General features: G+C 45.7%; 2 protein-coding genes across 11 annotated transcripts in view; one reads left to right on the top strand and one right to left on the bottom strand.

Moving 5' to 3' along the window:
* The window catches only part of Fhl2 (four and a half LIM domains 2), a 54,008-nt gene extending 49,920 nt beyond the window's left edge, over positions 1 to 4,088 (top strand). For all 10 annotated transcript variants that reach the window (XM_004844485.4, XM_087204115.1, XM_087204117.1 and 7 more), the window contains 2 exons: positions 1,183 to 1,369; positions 3,557 to 4,088. In XM_004844485.4, coding sequence (XP_004844542.2) covers positions 1,183 to 1,369; positions 3,557 to 3,708 — 339 coding nt within the window. In that variant the 3' untranslated portion in view covers positions 3,709 to 4,088. The remainder of the gene's footprint in view (positions 1 to 1,182; positions 1,370 to 3,556) is intronic.
* A 4,965-nt stretch (positions 4,089 to 9,053) lies between these two features.
* On the bottom strand, positions 9,054 to 19,850 carry Tslig2 (tRNA splicing ligase complex subunit 2). The gene is made up of 4 exons (XM_004844483.3): positions 19,669 to 19,850; positions 17,646 to 17,812; positions 13,516 to 13,891; positions 9,054 to 11,761 (listed from the first exon to the last, which is right to left on the bottom strand). Exons 1-4 carry the CDS (start codon positions 19,765 to 19,767, stop codon positions 11,705 to 11,707), a joined length of 699 nt encoding a protein of 232 aa, XP_004844540.1. The 5' UTR covers positions 19,768 to 19,850; the 3' UTR covers positions 9,054 to 11,704.
* Positions 19,851 to 19,878: the final 28 nt, after the last annotated feature.

Below are 19,878 nucleotides of genomic sequence, written 5' to 3'. Positions count from 1 at the left end.
AGGACACAAATGCGAACCACACTTCCTGTGGTACACACACACACAGCGTGTTCACACCAGGGAATGGGGAGGATGAGGTCCTGGGGTGCCAGGGACCCCACAGTGGGTAAGAGAACCCAATGCCCAATTCCAATACAGGCAGAAGTGCTCCCCTAAGGAAGCAGTGCCTGATGAAGTCAAGGATCCCAGGGGGTCAGCTTGGTGGGAGGGAAAAAGGTAGGGAATGCAGACAGGAGGTGGATGGAGCCTTCCGGTCCCATGGGATACCACCCCCAATGTGTTCCCACAGATTCTATTCTGGGGAACGAGGAGGGGCAGATTTATAGGCTGGTTGTTTATAGTTTACAGTTTTGTGAATACAGAATCAACTCCTGAACCCTACCTAGTTCTGCCTCTCCTTAGCTAGCTCTGAATTAATTCCTGAGCAGGTCACTGTCTCTAGGACTCTTTCTATCATCTGTAAAATGGGAATGATCTGTCTTACTTCAAAAGCTCCATGTGCAGACTGCAGGCATGACTGTGTGCTACTACACAGAAGATAAAAGCAGACCAGGGTGCAGCAGATGGTCCCCATCTGCCTGTCCTTGCTGCCTGTGTCACCAGGGCTTCTAGGACACCCCTTCCCCTCCCCGAAACCTGTTTCTTACCATTGCTCATCATTCCCTGAAAGAATATGAGAAGTGACATTTGGAGAAAAACACCAGATAAAATGGGGCTTCTCACAGATGTCCTAAGACCGAGGGAGGGGAGGATGGAGGCTTTCACTTGTCCCAGAGCTTGGGGTGGGCTGGGTGGGGTCCCCACGAGGGCGCCAAGCTCACTCCCTCATCCCCAGCCCCCTACCTTGTGGACAAGGACAATGAGGTGCCAAGATCCGCATGCAGGGTGGACAAGGACTAGGACCAGGATGCGGTGTCCCATGTGGTCTCCAATGTGACCCCTGCACTGCTTGGGGGTAGTGGGATGACCATCCCTGACACTCATCCCCAGCTCCCAGCTCCCTGCGAAGGACCAGTGTCACAGGGGACATGAGGGCAGCCACACTGGAGTGAAGCTCAAGATGGGGGTTCCGGGGTGACTGCAGCCTGGAGGGGGGACAGCTCTGATGTGCTCTCAGTGGGGCTGGCAGGGGCCTGGGACAGCAGCAGGGCAAGGACCCTACTGATCCCCTTTTTCCCCCAGCCCATCACAGCAGGCGGCGTCACCTACCGGGAGCAGCCGTGGCACCGTGAGTGTTTCGTGTGCACTGCCTGCAAGAAGCCACTGTCGGGCCAGCGCTTCACAGCTCGGGATGACTTCGCCTACTGCCTGACCTGCTTCTGTGACCTATATGCCAAGAAGTGTGCTGGGTGCACCAACCCCATCAGCGGTGAGTGCCAAGCTTTGCATGAGGTGGGGCTGGCACCCGAGACCCTGGGCTTCCCTTCAGTGCACACACCCTAGCAGGTCACTTCCGGTCAGCCCTACCTGCTGGGCCCATACGGCCTGTTCTTGGGGATCCTTTCCGCTTTGGGCTGGATCATTTCCAAAACCAGTCTGCAAGGTCAGTCCACGCATGGAGTTCACAGCTTTCCAGGGTTCTTCAAGGTGTCTTATGGCATCGGAGTGATTCTATTCCACCACAGGCCAGAGTTGGGGTAGGGGCAGAGGGCACATTCCAAAGGGGTTTGCACATGCTATTCCTCAAAGCATCCAGGCCTGAAGAGCAGGTGCTGGACTAAGCAATAAACACACCCTGGGAATTTGGGGTGCAGAGTAGATGGACTCCACTTAACATCTTTAAATGCCAGCCACGTACGGAGGCAACAGTCAGTTCTGGGTGGGGAGAAAGAAGTGGCCATTCTGTTCTGGCACAGGACACGTTCCACAGCGTGTCAGTCCCAGCCCTGTCATTCGGTCTATTGCCTGGGCCCCTCTGAGGAAGGTAGCAGGCACGCTGGATGCACAGTGGCCTGGCTGGGTCACCAGACTTTCCAACTTGGTGGGCAGTGTGACCCCAGATGTAACACACCACAAGCTCTGGCCCTTGACTTTCTCTTTCCTAGGCTTGGGGCCAAGTTCCTTGACTGATAACTGTCCTTCCAGGCCATGTAAGCAGTGCTTTGTGTAACCCAGGGCCCAGGGTGTTTCTCGAGGAACTAAAATACAAGGAAAATATCACAGCACTTACATTTTTCTCTGTTAAGATGTCTACTTCAGGTCATTTCCATATCATATCTCCCTTGGAATCCTTTCGGGGGAAATGCAGTCTTTTGCCATAATGGGTTAATCGCTAATGCTGTTTGCACAGAAGCTTCTGTCTAGATTACTGTTTATAAAGTTAGGCTGCACGAGGTCAAGTGTCCGTGTTTCAGCAGAGCACACACAAATAGGAACGTTCTGTGTGATCAGCTGGTGAGATTGTTGGCCAGAGCATCACAGGACCCTGATGCCTCTCTCAGGCACAGTGGTTCAGAACTTGCTGATCCGGGCTCCTAAGGACATCATGCAGCATGACCACCATGGGCATCTCCTCTGGGGCTGTCTCACTGTCATTTCTGTCATTTGTCCCCTTGGCTGGTGGCTCAGGGCAACAGTAGAGCTCCTAAAAGGTGCTTCCAGCCTGGTGCCACCACCCCAGAACCACCCATCATATCCTCCTTCCTCCTATCCAGCCCTATGCGCCTCCACCAGGCAGTGTAATGAACTCAGCATGGGTGAAGGACAGGAGAAGTGGAGCAGCAGAGATGTAACAGAGCGCAGTGGCATCTCCTTGGCTTTGCAGTCCAAGAGAACAGCAACCACTTTCTAACCCCATGCAGCCCCTGCCCTCAGTCCCATGAAGCTGTCATTTAACGGGGTTCCACAGGGAGCTTCAAACACTACTGCTGGGATCCTGATTCACTTGACAGCAGCTGTCACTCTGGCTTTGGAACTTTTAAAACCCCAGCCCCACCCTGGATGATTCAGACGTGTAGAAAGTTAGAACTGCTGGCTCCTGCACTGGTGAGATCTGCCCAGGGCCAATGGCCTGGGCCCTGTGGCCTGTTCATCTCACAGTCCTCACAGTCCAGCATCAGGAAAGCCAATCTATATTTCAGAAGCATCGGTTACGTGTCACAAGTTTTTGGTGTTGTGTTTTTGCAGGGCTCAGGACCAAACCCAGGGCCTCTCCCCTGCTAGGGAAGCATTCCCACACTGAGCCAGCCCCAGCTCTAGTAGCCCTTTTAGGAAGCTTAAAGGAGGACTGGCTAGTGTGGCTCCCAGTTTTAGAGGGTTCAGTACATGGTCAGCTGGATCTGCAGCAGATACAGCATAGTGGGAGGCATGGTGGAAGAAAGCTGCTCACGGCATCTGGGCTAGGAAGAAGGGAGAACAAGGCCACACCCCAGTGACACCTCCAACCTGGCCTACCTCAGAACGCATGAGACTTTTGGGGCATATTTTAGATCCAAACTTTAACACCGTGTGACAGGAGGGGAGCACTGAGAAGGACCAGATGGCTCCTTCCCCAGTCCAAGGTGCCCACCTCTCCCTAGATGCCCGCCTTCACCCAGTGCAACACCTCTGTTTGCAGGTCTTGGTGGCACGAAGTACATCTCCTTCGAGGAGCGGCAGTGGCACAATGACTGCTTCAACTGCAAGAAGTGCTCGCTGTCCCTAGTGGGGCGGGGCTTCCTCACTGAGAGGGACGACATACTGTGCCCCGACTGCGGAAAGGACATCTGAGGCTCCGAGGGCATCATGGCTGGGGCCTCCACAGATCCACAGCCACCTGAGACTACCTTCTTTTGCCTCCCAGTGATCTTCATGTTATTAAGCCCTTCAGTCCTTCTTACTACGTAGTTCAATCCCAGGGAAGGAGACAACCATATTTAACCCTAGTAGGAAAATGGTTTAGAATTTTTGTAATCACGTAAGGCAGAGCCCGTATAAAACTCCTTTGGAATGTCTACACATGCATCTTTCTTTCACTGCTTCTGTGAGTGGAATTAACAATGCCACACCCTTGACAGTTTTCCAGACTATCTAGGATAAGGAAGAGCAGGTATCTGTAGCTCTGTACTGTCCAAGATTATGTGACTCACAATAAAGCTATTCTGAACAAACTCACTTTGCCAGGCACTTTGTGATAATGCCTGAATGTCACGGTTTGCAGTGTGAGTCATGCCTGGTGGCAGTGTCTGGCCATACCCGTACGATGTGCCGCATCCAGTGGGTGGGCAGGGCTGGCTGAAATCCCACCAACCCACCTATTTAAAGCAAGTCTGTAGTCAGGAACATGCCTTTCCTTGCAGTTTCTCTCCCTTTTTCACATCCAAGCTCTCTTTTTGTCTCTTGGGGTGGAATGTTCTACATTTGGTGCAGTGACTTAAGCCCCTAGGTGTGGACAGCAGCCCAGCAGGCTAAGAACAGCAAAGCTTGTTTGGGGGCCATAGAGCTGGACTACATCCTGACCTGGTTTTTCTTCCATGAAGCAAAGGGCTAGAAAAGGACACAAGCAACTTGAGACCAGAGGCACCTCTCTGCTTTGAGGTTTGCTAAGTCCCCAAGTTGCCCATGCTGGGATCAAACTTGTGATCCTCCTGCCTCAGCCTCCCAGAGTGCTTTCTTTAAAAAAAAGTTGTATTGGAATACAGGAATGCTTTTTCATTTACATCACGGCCAGCCCACAAGGTCTAACATTTTTACTATCAGCCCTTTACAGAGAAAGCTGGCCAACCCCACCCTGCTCTGTATCTTGACCCTAGTCATGGTTATAGGAGAGTATGTAAGGGTGTGTATCACACACACACACACACACACACACATTTTAACTGAGCTGTACAAGTTAAAAACTTTATTTTTCATACTTAATAAATTGATCTTGCATGCTTTAATTTCAGAACAAAATAAAGAATAAGACAATACACAATGTCCAACTCAAGAAATTTAAATGTTTTATGCTTTGTAATGTTTCCTGTACTGGATATTTTACTTTATATTTTTGTTGGTGCTGGGAAATGGACCCAGCCCTAAGGACAGTCATCTTAAATCTATTTTCTCTAAGGCCAGTGAGCAAACTCATTTGGTTTTCACTTCATTGTCCCAGCACAGGGAGAAACCCTGGGGGCAGGCTCCTGTTCCTGTGCTGATCCCTCCCTGTCCTCGGGATGAGGTGACAGGCTCAGGTCTACTCCATTCTGCTGTGCTGTCACCATCCTCCCTCCCTGTGTTTCCTGTTTGCTTCTCACCCTTCCTTTTTGCCCTGTCCACAGGCTTCTTTCTAATCCTCTACTAGGCTGTGGTGCTGTCCTATGAAGTCCCACCTACTGCATTTCCACCTGGGAAGACTGGGGCTTCCACATTATAGTTACCACATTATAGTTACCTAAACCACAGCTGAGTGTCAAAGCATCAAAAACAAACAAACAAACAAAAATCTCTACTGCTCTGGGTTCTGGCTTTCTCTTAGGTTTTGCCTGTTAGCTCTTCAGTGCTTTTAAGGTTAAAAAAAAAAAATTCCAGTATAACCACTTTTCACAGTTAAGAAGTCAGAGCAAACCTTTTGCAGTAAAATCACTCCTTACACTAAATCACTGCAAGCCTCTCCCTGTAATGTTTAGCACAGGAAGAGCCTAATTATAAACACTGCATTAATTTCTGTTACACATCCTCCCAGCTAAGATTCACTTTGATTTTATCTATCTCAGTATCTATCTCTTGATCTTCAGTTTAAATCTAAACTACATTATACATAATAAATTATATACTTAAACTTGGGAGCAGTATTTAGCATATAATAAAATTTTTAATAGAACTAGTCTATAGTTAGCCAAAACCAGGAAAGCAGTCACTGAAGGAACCAGAAGGGCCATCGCCTGGTACTCAGCACCTGTGTGCCGGGGTGCAGGATGCTCTAGACTAGAGCTACCCTGAGTACTACTCTCAGGACTGTCATCGTGAAAGTTTCACTTGTGGGAAAACTTGCTGCCAAAGAACTCAGTGCTGGCCAGGCATGGTGGCACATGAGGATCACAGGTTCAAGCCCAACCTAGGCAACTTAGCAACTTGGAGAGGCGAGAGAGGAGAGAGGAAGGAAGGAAGGAAGGAAGGAAGGAGAAAAGAGGGAAAGAAAGGAAAGGGAAGGGAGGGAGGAAGGGAAGGGATGGAGAGAGGGAGGGAGGGAGGGAAGGGCGAGTGAGCTAGATGTAGCTCAGTGTAAAAACTCTTGATCTAATCTATAGCAGGACCTTAAAAGAAAAAACCCTAGTGCCAGGAACTTAAAGAGAGCAGTAGAGAAATCCTTGTCACCACACGAAGGCCAGGGCACAGGCTGGACACTTAACTGCGCATCACAACTAGATGCGATCCAACCACACAGAGGGCTGCGCTCAAGACAAGTCACCCCAGTAAAAAACCCCTGGCTCCCTTAGAAAAGCGTCATCTCATTAGCTCTACCTACTACAGCAGGAGAAAAGTGGTGTTACTGATGTAGGAATTAATCATACTGCTGTAGAAACTTATTATATATAAAACCTATCAGCACCACCCAAGCATCTCTTATTCGGACCCGAGGACACTCACTGTCTGCCTAGCTGTTAGGTGACAGGCTCAGGAACAGGTATATGTGTGTAAGGCAGACCCTAGATTCTAAACACAGAGAATTAAGGCTCAGAGGGAAAGCCCTCTGCTTGAAAGGAGGCAAGGGAAGCCTGAAACGAAACTGCAGAGGCCAGCAAGCTAGAGACCAGGCTTCCGACTCTTGGCCACTGTCCCTGGAACTCAAATTTTTTTCCTTACACAGAGATGACCATGGGGCTGGTGCCATCTCTGAATACATATGAGATTTTTTGTTTTTTTTAAGACAGGCTCTCACTATGTAGCCCAGGCTGGCCCTGAACTTGTGGCTAGCCTGCCTCAGCCTACCGAGTGCTAGGATTACAGGCATGCACCACTGTGCCTGGCCATAGATTTTTAAAGCACTGAGCAGGAAATTATCCAGGTGATGTACATGCCAAAATGTGCCTCAATTACAAAACTGAACCTGCAGTAACAAAAATAACTAAAATAACAAGTAGAGGGCTGGGGATTTAGCTGTGGTTCCAACTGCCTGCCTTGCAAGCGCAAGGTCCAGAATTCGATCCCCAGTACCCAAAATAAATGAACAACAAGTAGAAGAATATTACCAAAAAATTTTAAAAAGACTGACCTCATTCCTGACATCTCTAAACTTTTATACGACTGGATGTAGGTGGGTAGAATAACCTTCCAGGTCCAGGGGGATCTACTGAAAGAAAACCCCACTCCATTTTAGGTTGTTTCTGAAGGCTTCTAAGGAACTGACAAGATATAACTAGTACACTACTTTGGCACAGAATGCTGTGACTTTATTAAATGCTCCTGCCAGTCTTTCTTCAATTATTACTGTTGTTTAGACTCAGTCAATTGGGATTAATAAGTCATGGCAAACTATCTTTAAAATGAGAGGACTTAACACTGGAAATGATTAAGATGAGAGGCACAGGAACTGCAAAGAATCACTGTATTACCAGGTAAAGATCGTTCCTGCCTGAGTACAGGCTGTTTCTGTGATGGCTGTGATGTACATGGAACTGAACCGCTGAGTGCATGGATGGATGCTAGCGTGAGCCGTCCTCACTGTGGTGAGTGGGGTCACAGGTAAGTGAGGGTGTCTAGGATGATCTGACCAGCGATGGCTGGAGCCATCAGTCCGCACTCACCTGCCTTACTCTAGACATGGGTGGTAGCACAGGTCAGACCTGGAAGTCCCCAAAGGGTCAGGTGTTAAAGGCTTGCACCAATCACTGCATGGTGCTATTCAGAGGTGGGGCCCAGTAGGGAGTTCTAAGCCACTGGGAGGGCCCCTCAAGAGGACTATGGGATGCTTCCCAGCTGCCACAAGGTGAACAGTTTTGCTGCATACCCTGCTATGAAGTGCTGCCACATCACGTCATGGATCCAAAGGCAACAGGGCCAAGTGACCAGGAAGGAAACTGCAAAACTGTGAGCTCAAAGGAAACTTTATTCTCAAACTGTCTTCACTATTACGTTACAGGTGCAAATGGCTGATCATCACAGATGGATACATGTAGAAATATTTATAGAGGTATGAATATAGTGCTTCATACACGCGCACACACACACACACACACACACACACACACACACACACACACAGAATTTCCTTGCTGTCAGTCAAGAAAGCCTAGAAGCAGTGACACCCCAGTAGCAATGAGCACCTCAAGAAGCCAGATCTTGGTTCTTAATACTCTTCTCCAATATCACCAAGCCAGTCCTCTTGCGTAAGTAGCTGATTACAGGTCTTGGGGAAGAAATACATAGAATGAACCTGTTGTCCCCTCCAATGTCAGAAACTTAGGGTGTGTTCCAAAGAGCTTCCAATGGCCAACAATGAAGCAATTTGAGGGTGGAAAAAGAAAGCACTAGGAATAAGTTTCCATAAGTCCACACACAGACTGCTGGATAGATTCATCAATGGTGGAGAATGGACAAATCTCCTGGGCAACTATGTAGACAAGCCCGGGGTTCAAAGCAGTCAAAGCTGATGACCTAAATCTTTTCCAAGCGATTTAACTGAAGGCTTCAGCCTCCAAATGATGTGACATTAAGACACCAGCTTGGAAGCTGGGCATGGCTCAGGGGCCACTGCTTGCCTGGTGTGCACAAGGGCCTGGGTGCAGCCCCTGGCACCAGTGGGAAAAAGACACCTGTTCAGAAAATAAGGAGGTTTTCTCTGTTGGTTCTGTGTCGCCCTAACACAAGCAGCTGAGCCTCTATTTTGTCCCATTCTGTCAGGAAGGCTCACTATATAAAAAGTTTCAGGAACTGCTCTCCTCCTCCCAGGCATACTGGTCACACACCCGTCCCACAACAGTCAACTAGCCATCCGCCCTACATGTCCCAACACCAGACTACCCTGACCCCCAGTCACCCAGGCGGAGAGGTGAACAGCAAGAACACTTTCCCACACAGTGCACATGAATGAAAGCAGACTGAGTAACCAGATGTCTTCCCATTTTACCTTTTTAAGAATGACAGACCTACTAAGATCATTTTACTCCGATTTATTTAAATAAGGATAAAGCTACTTAAAAGACTTTTTACATACAAAAATGTACATTACAAGGTCAAACTTTTCTGTACTGAATTACAAAACTTGCACAGGCATTTAATAAAAGAGCACACTTAAAAACATTTGACCATCTGGTAGCCTCTGCAAAGCACTGAAGCCCCACTGTAGTAAACAGAAAGCTCTTACATACATATGTGACTTGATCTACTGGCAGTTTACTTAATGTAAGTTTTAAAAGTCATTGCTATTGAATGAGTCTCCAGTTGTAGAATCATCTCTCAAAACTTAAGTCAACCAAAATATAATTTCAAATAAAAACTCCAATTCTGAAGATTTTAATACTTGAAAACGTATCATAGCCTCACAGTTGTAGCGAGCCACCTTCCCAAAGTACCCATTGTGGCTGTCCCTTCCAGACGCCTTGCACTGTGACAGCCATCAGCAGGGTCTCGAGACACAGCGATCAAAGCAGCCCCAGACCCCACAGGTCAGCCCAGCTCAGCCCCTTGGTGAGTGCACAGGCCAAGCAATATGCCTTGCAAACCGAAGCCTAAGCTCAGGATCTGCAGAGAGGGGAGGAGGGTGGATGGAAAGAAGGAAACCTTATGGGGAGGAGGGACAGGGAGAAGGAGAACAAGCAGCACAGGAAGAAAGCAAGGCTCACTGCACCTTACAGCCACCTATGGACCTGAATGCCAGCTGCCTGCTGACCTGCTAAGGAAAGCTGAGTTACAGGAGTGGAGTCAAGAGCACTCCAGTCACGTTTTTCTGAACTTCGAAGCAAAGCAAATGTCATTTCCAGACCTAAGACCCAAAGTCCCTGTGACAGGTTCCTGGAGGCGGCCGTCTCAGGCACATGGCGGGGGGGAGGGCGGCATGAAAGGCAGATGGCTCAGTGCTCTGCCTGCCAAGCTTCAGACAGACCAGTAAGATGCTGCACTATGAGCACTGATTCTGAGTATTTGTAATATAAACTTCAATTTGAAGCAACAGTGTTACACAGTTCAGCTGTTATTATCAACCTACTCTGTAAGTTAAATATACAAATTAAAAATTAATTTCACCAAGTAACTAAAAATAAGTTCCCACTGACTTAAAATCGTCAAATGGCTAACTCTCTCTTAACTAAGAGAGAAATACAGGTGGAAGCAGAGGGGCCAACTGAATAGAAAATAGAATTTGTCATTCTACCCTAAAATCTGTACTTTCTAAGTTTTCCCCGTAACACATACCCACAAGATCAGAATGCCATCAACAATGTCACACATATCAGCCTTGCAAGTAACAATGTATTTAAAAATTTACCATAACACCAAAAGTCAGTTCTGTCTTATGTACACATTTAGTTCAAAATAAAGGCAGAATGATCAAAACTACGGTCTTAGTATAGTACTTACCTACAAGGCTGAATTTTTTGTAAGGCTAATAATACATATCTGAACAAAAATGGTTATTTTAACAAATCAAGAGGGTAAGAGTCCTCTGTAACATACTGAAAAAGGTAAACCCCAGTTCAAGATCAATCATACATGGAAAAAAAGGATAAAGCAGTGGTGATGAACCTATGGCATGTGTGCGCAATGGGCTGTTTGTTATCATTGAAAGCTCTAAAAGGTTTGCCATTACTGGTATAAAGCATCCTTTGTTCTTGGCTAGAAGTATAAAGCAGAAGAGCAGTCACCAGAACCTACAACTGTAAGGTAAACCCTATCTCGTCACTGACTGCCATTATATAGTGATAATTCCACTCACACAAAAATAAAAACCTCTGCAGATGGTTCTGCAGGGTCCACCCAGCCCAGGCTTCGCTCCACCCACCTACTCAGAGGGCAGGGTTCCCTCTACACCCTTCCTCCCGGGCTCTTCTACCCTCTCCCTTCCCTCTCCACTTCAAACAGGGTACCTGGCCTGAAAAGTTTCAATCAATTTCATTTTTAAAGATGAAGCTCGTAGCAGGGAGTCACAGCTGAACTGAGTGACTGCCCAGCCTGCTTGTGAAGAGCAAGCCGGGTGCTGGCAGAGACCAGCACATCCCAGGGGCCAGGGCTCCTGCACCTCACCCTGTTAGGGTCAAGGGAAGAAGCAGCAGCAAGCACGGGCTTCCCTCTGCTTTCCACAGGAAGGGGCGCCCCAGGAAGTGGAAAACAGCACTGTGCTCTCTGTATTGGGAATCTTTTCAGCAGGACAACCAACACTCTCCTTGGTGAGCCCTTGAGGACAAGTGTGGAAAGATTTGCTAAAATACTGACATGAGCTATTATGTGGTTCTGTTTGAAAGAAATAAAAACAGTGAACCAGGAAAATACTGGGAGTTTTTTTAAAAAACAAAACACAAAATCTTAACTGTCCCCAAAATGGTTTATGCCAGACTTGCGCTCATGATTTGACCAGGACCAATATAAATATCATATATGGAGCTATTCTTTTAAAAACAAATTCTTTCCCAATCAAGAGAAGAAATTTAAAAAGAAAGGAAAGGAAGGAGAGGATAAATGACACTTTTTAACCATTTTAAACTTCTTAAGAAAATCCAACAATAATCAGTTATCTCTGTAAATACTGTCAGTATATGTGAACTTATCTGAAATCTACAGTTACAGTTGTATTTACATTTCTGGAAACTTCCCTTCAGGGCCATGTAACATGCTGTATCTTCCTCTTCGTTTCTGGTGGCTTCAGGTTATTCTAAAAGATATGAACAGAAACCAGTTTATACCTGCAGAAAGGCCCTGGGCCAGCCAAAATGAGCATTTACACCATGGACACTCATAGCACCCATAGAGGACACTGCTGCCACCTGGTGGGCTTTTTCAGGTCACAATAAGAAATCACCTCATCTGGCTTGCAGTTTTCAAATGCTTGCACGTTAGAATAACCAGAGTCCTTCCCAGCTGGGCCTGATCCAGAACCAAGAAGCATGGAGTCCAGAGGAGGAGGAGGAGGCTCCAGCTTCTTTCTGTTCTGGATTTTTGGCTCCCCTGGTGGTGCTAACAGGCAGGGCCGAGAACCCTGGACTCTCCGGCCCAGCTTTCTCCTGGCCTCGGCCATCTCCTCCCCAATGTCACACTCAACCTCAGTGGTACAGAAACGTTAACAGTATGGGAAGATGTTTATCTGTCTCACACCTCTGAGTGAGTCCAATTCCTGGAGAGGAGAAATGCTCTTTAGGAGCCCAGGGGAGAAACAAAACATCTCCTGGGAGCTCTCTCCATACTGCAGTATTTGCAATGTGGCATTTTCTTCCAACTCTCACCCCATGGCTTCCTCTCTGGCCCCCAAATATGGCTGAGATAACTCTAGAAGCAGCTTGGCGTCCTAAGTGTTTGCCTGGGACCAGACAGAGCCGGACTAAAACTTTGGTGTGGGCACTAACTTTGCAGCCCCAGACAAGCTCATTAGATTCTCTGAGCTTATTTCCTGGTCTCTGAAGGGAATAATAACAACAGTGCCACTTCCTAGGGTTGCTGAAAGGATTCAAAGAACTAAACACAAGGAATATAAACGCAAAGGCTACTTGGGCAGCTTCCTTTTTCCAGGGTCTCCTATTTCACAATGTCTGCCCTAGCTTGACGTAAACTAGAAGATGATACAGACAAAGGGTACTACAGGAATAATGGCTACAAACTGGCAGAAGTGTTTAAAAGTACATCAACATTCCCAAGAAGCCTAAGGATCAAAAATACATTTTATATATCTGGGAGTGCAGAATCATCTCACAAATTCTAAATAAATCACATAACTGAACTAAGTAGTGTGCCAGCAGATGAAATCCAAGCATCCAAATGTGTTTACACAGCAGAGCATGCCACAGATCCCCACTCCCTCTGTCCCTCCCATGTCAGGCACACTGCAGGGGGCCTAGGAGGCAAGCAGTAAACCTTAAGACATTCTGGTGTGGTTTTAAGGGAAGTGCAAACAGATTTAACCTCGAGGCACAGGTGCTACTTCACAAATGCATCTGCACTTCACTTTAAAAAAGGAATTTCTCTCTTTAGTTACAAGATAGAAGGAACTACATAAGAAAAATGTAGGGCAAGTGCTGCCACCTGAAGCATTTGAAGTCAAAATAAGTCAAGTGGACTTTAAAAATAATGATCATGGATTTTATAATTCTAGGGTTCAAACAAATGAGCAATGAAATCTAAGAGTCAGACAGACTGGTGGGGTGGTGCATGCTAGTAATCCCAGTACTCTGGGAGGCTGAGGCAGGAGGGTGACAAATTCAAGTCCAGACTGGACAACTTTGTGATTCACTGAGACTCTGTCTTGAAATAAACAAAAGGGCTGAGGGCATAGGTCAGTGCAGAGGCCCTGGGTTCAATCCCCAGCACCAAGAAAACAAGAATTCTCCAGACTGTGCCAGGGTTCCAGAAGTGCAGGCAGCAGCACCGGCCCACTACTCAGCACCACCTGTTAGTACAGAAACCCCAGAAACTCACCAGGGCCTCCGTGTCCTCTTTAGGAGCAGCACGCTTTAACTTCACAGGAGTAGTTCCAACAGGGGACAAGGGTGGTGACTTCACAGTGCCCGGCGGACTTTTCCTATGCATTAAGTCATGGTTCTGTTTAGTGTCATTATTACTGTGTTTCGTTTTATCATTTGTAAGCAACGTTGAAGACAAAATTAGGGGCGAGACACTTGAAGAGGAATTTGGAAATTTTTGAAAGGCGTTACTGGCAGCGCTTGCCTGAGGGGGAGGCTTGAGACGGTCATTGTCTCCATTCTCCGTCCTCTTCACTTTTATGCTTGTACTGGTTGAGCTTCCATCGAATACAATGAGGGATCTTTTCCTTAGCCCATCCACAGTGCTCCCCCTGAAATCAAAGAGATGCATTGTTGGAAATACCATCAGGGAAAGAGACAGGGTTCACTGGAATCCAGAGTTAAAGCCAAGAATAGCCAACAAAACCTATTAAGAAGACTGCTAGCGGTGAGACTCCTGGAAATGAATTTTCCATGTCCATTCCTTTAAAATAAGTAATTTTCTAGTGGGTTTTTTTGGTACTGGGATCGAACTCAGGTCCTTGCGCTTGTGCAGTAGGCTATGAAACCACTGAGCTAAATCCCCGACCCAATTTTCTAGTGTTTTAACTGAAGTGTAAAGTATTTATAAGAAATCTAGTTAGCTCACTTAACGTACGTAAGAGATGCGGATATTCTTCAAACATCAATTAGCCACTCGACCCTAAAGCTCAAACAGGATTTCCAGGTAACAACAATAAAATGTCAGCCTCCTGGCAGGGTTATCCTGGCCACGCAGTCATAAGCAGGTCTTATTTTTAAAGGCAAACCATAAAACTATACCTAGAGGCAGGCTGAAAAATGAGGCAGAACACCCTATTTGAGTTACCCAGAGTCTCCAAAGCTAAGGCATCCTCTTAATTGTAACATTTATGCAATTCTAATTAGGTAAGATTTGGTAAGTCTTCTATGTTTAGCTCCTGAAAATCTAATTTCTATTTTTATCCACTATCCATCTATCTATTTTTGCAATACAGTGGATTAAACCCAGGGCCTCTGTATTGAGCTACATCCCTAGCTCTTTTAATTTTGACCCAGGCTAGGCTTGAACTTGTGATCTTCCTGCCTCAGCATCCCAGAGTTACAGGTAGCCCCACTGATATCCACTTTTAATAGTCAAAGTAAATAAAGCATTCATTTATTTATTGGTCATTGCTTGTTATACAACAGATTTGTTTAAGAAGAAAGCCTTTTCATTAAGCACGCTGAAAGAACTAGAGCAGCCAGCTCTCGGGAGAACCTTTTAACCTTGCCTCTCCAGCATGTCAGAGACTAGCAACAGTAGCAGCATCTGAGAGCATGGAAGAAATGCAGAATCCAGAGCTCCAGCGGAGCTGCCAGATCAGAATGTAAACATCAACGTTTTAATCAGCCCCCATAGTGACCAGCCAAACTCACCAATTTTTGGTTGCCACTAAGTAGCATTTGGTACAAAGTTGAAAATAAGCTTAACATGGTCTCCGTGGCCACTACAGAAGAGAGGCCAAGAGACTGACAGGCTCATTGCCTACTCAGTCCTGGCCATGTGACCACAGTGGGTCTCAGCAATGCTCTGGGACTCATTCTCTCACATAGACATCCCTAGATCCTCCCAACTCCAGTGCTCTGATTCAAGACTCAAGCAGCAAAGTCTGAAGACAGAGCCAAAGATCCTTTCCCAAGGGATACTGAGGGGCTGTGATGAAGCTTTGCGTCAAAGGAAAGTAAGCAGCACTCACAATTTTGCTTGCTGGGACAATGTGTCTGGACTGCTGATGTAGAAAATACTGCCTGAATAAGAACCCAGACCAAGTGAGTTACAAAGTATGTGAGAGCTGGTGCAGTGGCCTGCAATCCCAGAGCTTGTGGGCTGAGACAGAAAATCACAAGTTCAAACCTTGCCCAGGCAACTGAGTGACACTGTCTCGAAATAAAAGATAAAAAAGCCTGGGGGTGTAGCTCAGTATGAAGGCTCTGGGTCCAATCTCCAGTACCCACCTCCCTAAAAAAGAAAAAAAAAAAGCATATGCAACATAACCCATAGATTTTTGAAAGCTCACACACAGCCTGTCCTTAAATGTAACCATCACGCTAAAACAATGTTCAATCTGAACCTAAATATGTTCCTCATCAATAGAGACTATACATACATTTATTTTCCAAAAGACAATGAGCATACACGTATTCCTCCAATCTTCTCAGATCAGAATGTAAACACCAGGGGTTTAATCATATTCCTTTGGAAAATATTCTCAATCATGAGTTTTTCTTTGAAACCAGGGATTAAAACCACTAACAAGACAGACGTATGCATTCCCCTGCCCCCAACCTTTTACCCATCTTCTCCCACTGGCTCCAATGTATACTCAGGACAGTCTACAAACTGAGGCCCCCAAAAGGAAGAAATAGATCAATAACATCTATCTGTGGTAACACAGACAGAGGCAAAGAGACAACTTCCTTACTCGGAGATCTCAGAACACTCTGTCCTCATTAACTAGCCATGACACCAATCAACTAACATTCAGCCTTCTTTCAAAAAGCAAAGCCATTGGCTTGTGGTTTTATGAACAATTTTCTGAAATTTAAAAATCTTAATCAGTATACCTGAAACTAGCTGACAGGCTCCTCACTTCTGCATTATTCAAAGACCTGAGGGTCTTACTTCAGTCATCTTTTTTCAAAGCTCAACAAATCCTGTTGATTCTACCTCTGAAACACATGCAAACCTCAACCTACCAAATTCACTATCCTAGTTACAGCTGCCACTACATATTGCAGGGATGACCACAAGGCCTCCTAATTGGCTTTGCTGCTTCCACTTGCAATGCTCCCACCTTAAACCCCTTTTCAGGGGCAGCCACAGTGGTCCTGTTAAAGTGCCATTCAATGGTGCCACCACTAGCACTGGCTCAAAACCTTCAAATGGTTTCTCATCTCAGAGCAAAGCCAAAGTTCTTAAAGAGCTGTGCCTGGTCTGACAAGCTCGCTCTCACATCCCAGGTATACCTCTTGCCTCCTACTCCCACCATTCCACCTGACTATTCCTGGTAGTGGTGTGATCACAAAACACAGTGAACATTCAAATAAAAATTTAGATTTATTATAGTACAAGACACACTGTCATTAAAATACCCTCCTTTGCTTAGAAAACACTTATCCCATCCTTCTTGCCACTTTTGGAAATAAGTTCTTTCCTGAGTCTTTTTGTGGCTGGTTCAAAGTTCTGAATCAATTCAAAACATATGGAATAATTTCTGTCAAATAAAAACATTACAGGTATCCTCATCTATCTTATTCAGCAGATTTGGCACCCTGTGACTTCCAGCTTTTACCCAAAGTCAAAGTGACCATGAAAGGTAAATGTTTTGAGTTGATTCAGGCTATCCAGGCAGCCTAACAGCACAACTAAAGACATCAGAGAAAAAGGACTTTCGGAACTATGTAAAAAAGTGGCAAGAATAATGAGGTAAGTGTTAGGGCGGGGGTGTTGAGGGGGATTAATAGTAACATGTCTTTTACAGTAATACATTTTTAAAATTTAAACATTCACTGTAGGGCCAGGGATTTCGCTCAGTGGTTCCAGCGCCTGCCTCAAAAGTGTAAGATCCCGAGTTTGATCCCCAGTACCAAAAAAAAACCAAAAAAAACAAACAACCCATTCACTGTTATTTGTAATCACACCTTATCTGTGATGGCACACTCCTGATCCACACTCATGCACTGTGCTGGGATACTAGTTTGCTATTTCCTACAGGTCTCTTTAAGGCTGTTCCTGGCCACTTTACCAAAAAGCTAATTCTTCTTCCTGGTCTACCTTTCTCTTTAGGCAGATCTTTCTTTCACTATGTAACATCTTTCACTATGTCACATACCATACACTTAACTTTTTAAATGTTTCTCCCAAATAAAAGGTGAGCAGGGAATTTTACCAATTTTATTTACTGCTATAAGCACAGTGCCTCATGTCAATAGCTGAATAATTTTTTAAAAATTAAGTTTAGCTGAGAAAAAACAAAACTATTAGTCATATAAGATAAAATAAAAACTAGAACCTTTAAAAAGTACCTTTTAGGCTCATTTTTTATCTCATGTTGTTCTCTTCTCTTTTCCATCATTTTCCCCCATCTATTCTTTGGCAATTCCCTCTGAGGCAATGGTATTGCATGCTGGACATAAAGATCAGTCAGATTGTCTTTGTTTATTCTTATGTCATTTTCAACAGCTATGTTCTTCTGCAGAAAAGGAAACAAAAGTTAATTTCAAAACAACATTTCATTATAACTACTTACCTAAAATGGTAAAATATTAAATAATAAATTATAAAGCCATTTTTCACAATCATACAAGCACCTAAAACTCCCTAAGTTACTTCAGCTGTGGTATTATAGACAGGTTAAACCCTGCAAATATCAAGTTCAGCCATCTGAAAGACAAGGGTCATATATCATTACTGTCACAAGGACTGCTGCAAACAACTGCTGGGGCAATATTCTAGGGATGAAGACCATTTCTAGTAATATCAACTTAACGTAAAGAATTGAAGGACTGCCTGGGGAAAACACAGAAAACAAAGCAATAATTACCCCATTCTGCCAATAAGCTACCTTGGGTGTTAGTTACGATCAGATCGGTGGGATGGAGGCCCAAGTCTCACCCTATATGCTCTGTGTTATTTCTTATGTTGCTTTAATGCAGAGCCTTTTTGTTTTGTTGCTAGGAACTGAACTCAGGACCTCAGGTGTACTAAGCACATGCTCTTTCCCTCAGCCCCTCAGTGGTTAAGGTTGACTACCAAGATTTCTAACAAGACTGCAGAAGGAACCTGTAGCCCCTACTGAGGTCAGTGACATCACCTCATCAGAACAGCCTGTCTCCACTCAGGTTCTCACTGCTCTTTTCAAGTAGCCTTCAGTTACTGCCCAATCATCCCTATCTAAATAACCTCATTTCCCCTCATTTTTAAAAATGTGTTCTTGACATCATGGAAGACCTACAGGATAAGTGTAGGGATAGTTCCCAAGGAAGTTTGGATTCAGGAAGTAAAAACAAGAGTGAAAAAGATTATAAGCCTTTCAACTTCAATTCAGTTTTTCCACAAGTGCCCTCTGATAAATTTAATCCCTTTTTTAAAAAATTTAAAAGCACATTTTACTTCTTTTCTCTTGTATAGTGGACTAACTGTCCAGTGGTTCTGAAAGTGCAGTCCTTGGATCAGTAGCAAGAACTGGTTAAAAATGTAAATTTTCAGACATCTCAAATTTATTAAGAACTTGAAGATGAGTTCAGCGATCTGTTTTAACAAGTCCATGGCCTGTTCTGAAAGTTTGAGAGTCACAAGAGAAAGGTCATTATTAAAATAATCTATTTAGCAGGACAGCTTGAGGAAATTAGAAAAAAAATACCAGTACCGAGGGGAAAACAACAAAATATGCCTCACAAAACCCTAAGGATCGCTTCTCGGCCTTTTGGCTAAGATCAAGTGTAAAGCCCTAAGGAAAACTTTCAGTAACTCTGTTCACTTTAAACATCACTTTTTCCCTTTTCTCATTTCTAGCCTATTTTAAGAGACCACACCAACTGAAAAGATCAAGCACTCCATAGAGAGCCAGGAACCCTGAATTTTCCACTAATGCATCATGTATAGATAATATGTATGGCCTTAAATGAGTCACTGCATCTCTTTGGGACTCAGTTTCAACATCTTGGGTCGAAGTGAGTGTGGATCACACTCCTCAGATGCTTCCCATCCCCGACGGTCACGATGTCTACCTCCACGCCTCTTCGTCCAACCCTCTTCCTGAGTCCCTGTCTATCCCAGCTCTTGCTGACACACAGACCGCGGGAGTCACCTGCGACCCCCTCTCCGGGACAGTAAGGGCCCTGATACCTAAGTGGTATTTCACAGGAATTCCTGAGACTCTAGGAACGTCTCTTCTCCGGACAAGACCAGAGGAAAGACCGACTGGTCGTGGGCCGAGTGGCACAAGACCGGCAAGAGTTAGGACGGCGGCAGGATGCCCGTCGTCACCGAGGGCCACTCGGGGCGAGTCTCCCCGGACAGCCCTCCCTCCTTCCCTCGGTGCCCGACCTGCTCCAGAGTGAGGAGAAGAAACTCCTGGGACAGCAGCTCCGGGTGCAGCAGCAGCTCCGAGTCAGTGCAGCTGCGACCGCCCACGTCCCCAGCCATCGTCGTCGCCAGGAGACCCCGGCCGGCTACCCACAAGGCTCCGCGAAGGTAGCCTCCCGGAAGTGACGTACAGAGCGGCTGCGCCTGTGTCGTCACTGTGTTGCGCCCCGT

This window comes from Heterocephalus glaber, unplaced genomic scaffold (genome assembly GCF_053883595.1).
Source record: "Heterocephalus glaber isolate CG9 unplaced genomic scaffold, H.glaber_assembly_v1.0 deba00000470, whole genome shotgun sequence".
NCBI lineage: Eukaryota > Metazoa > Chordata > Mammalia > Rodentia > Bathyergidae > Heterocephalus > Heterocephalus glaber.
This window is presented reverse-complemented; position numbering and strand designations above follow the sequence as displayed.

Bases quoted from the DNA above. Each gene is read 5' to 3' on its own strand.
- Tslig2 (XM_004844483.3), bottom strand. From the start codon at position 19,767: ATGGCTGGGGACGTGGGCGGTCGCAGCTGCACTGACTCGGAGCTGCTG. The intron at 13,892-17,645 runs GTACTTTTTAAA...CTTTGATTTCAG, and splicing joins ATAAAAAATGAGCCTAAAAG to GGGGAGCACTGTGGATGGGC. The intron at 11,762-13,515 runs GTGAGTTTCTGG...CATATCTTTTAG, and splicing joins AAGAGGACACGGAGGCCCTG to AATAACCTGAAGCCACCAGA.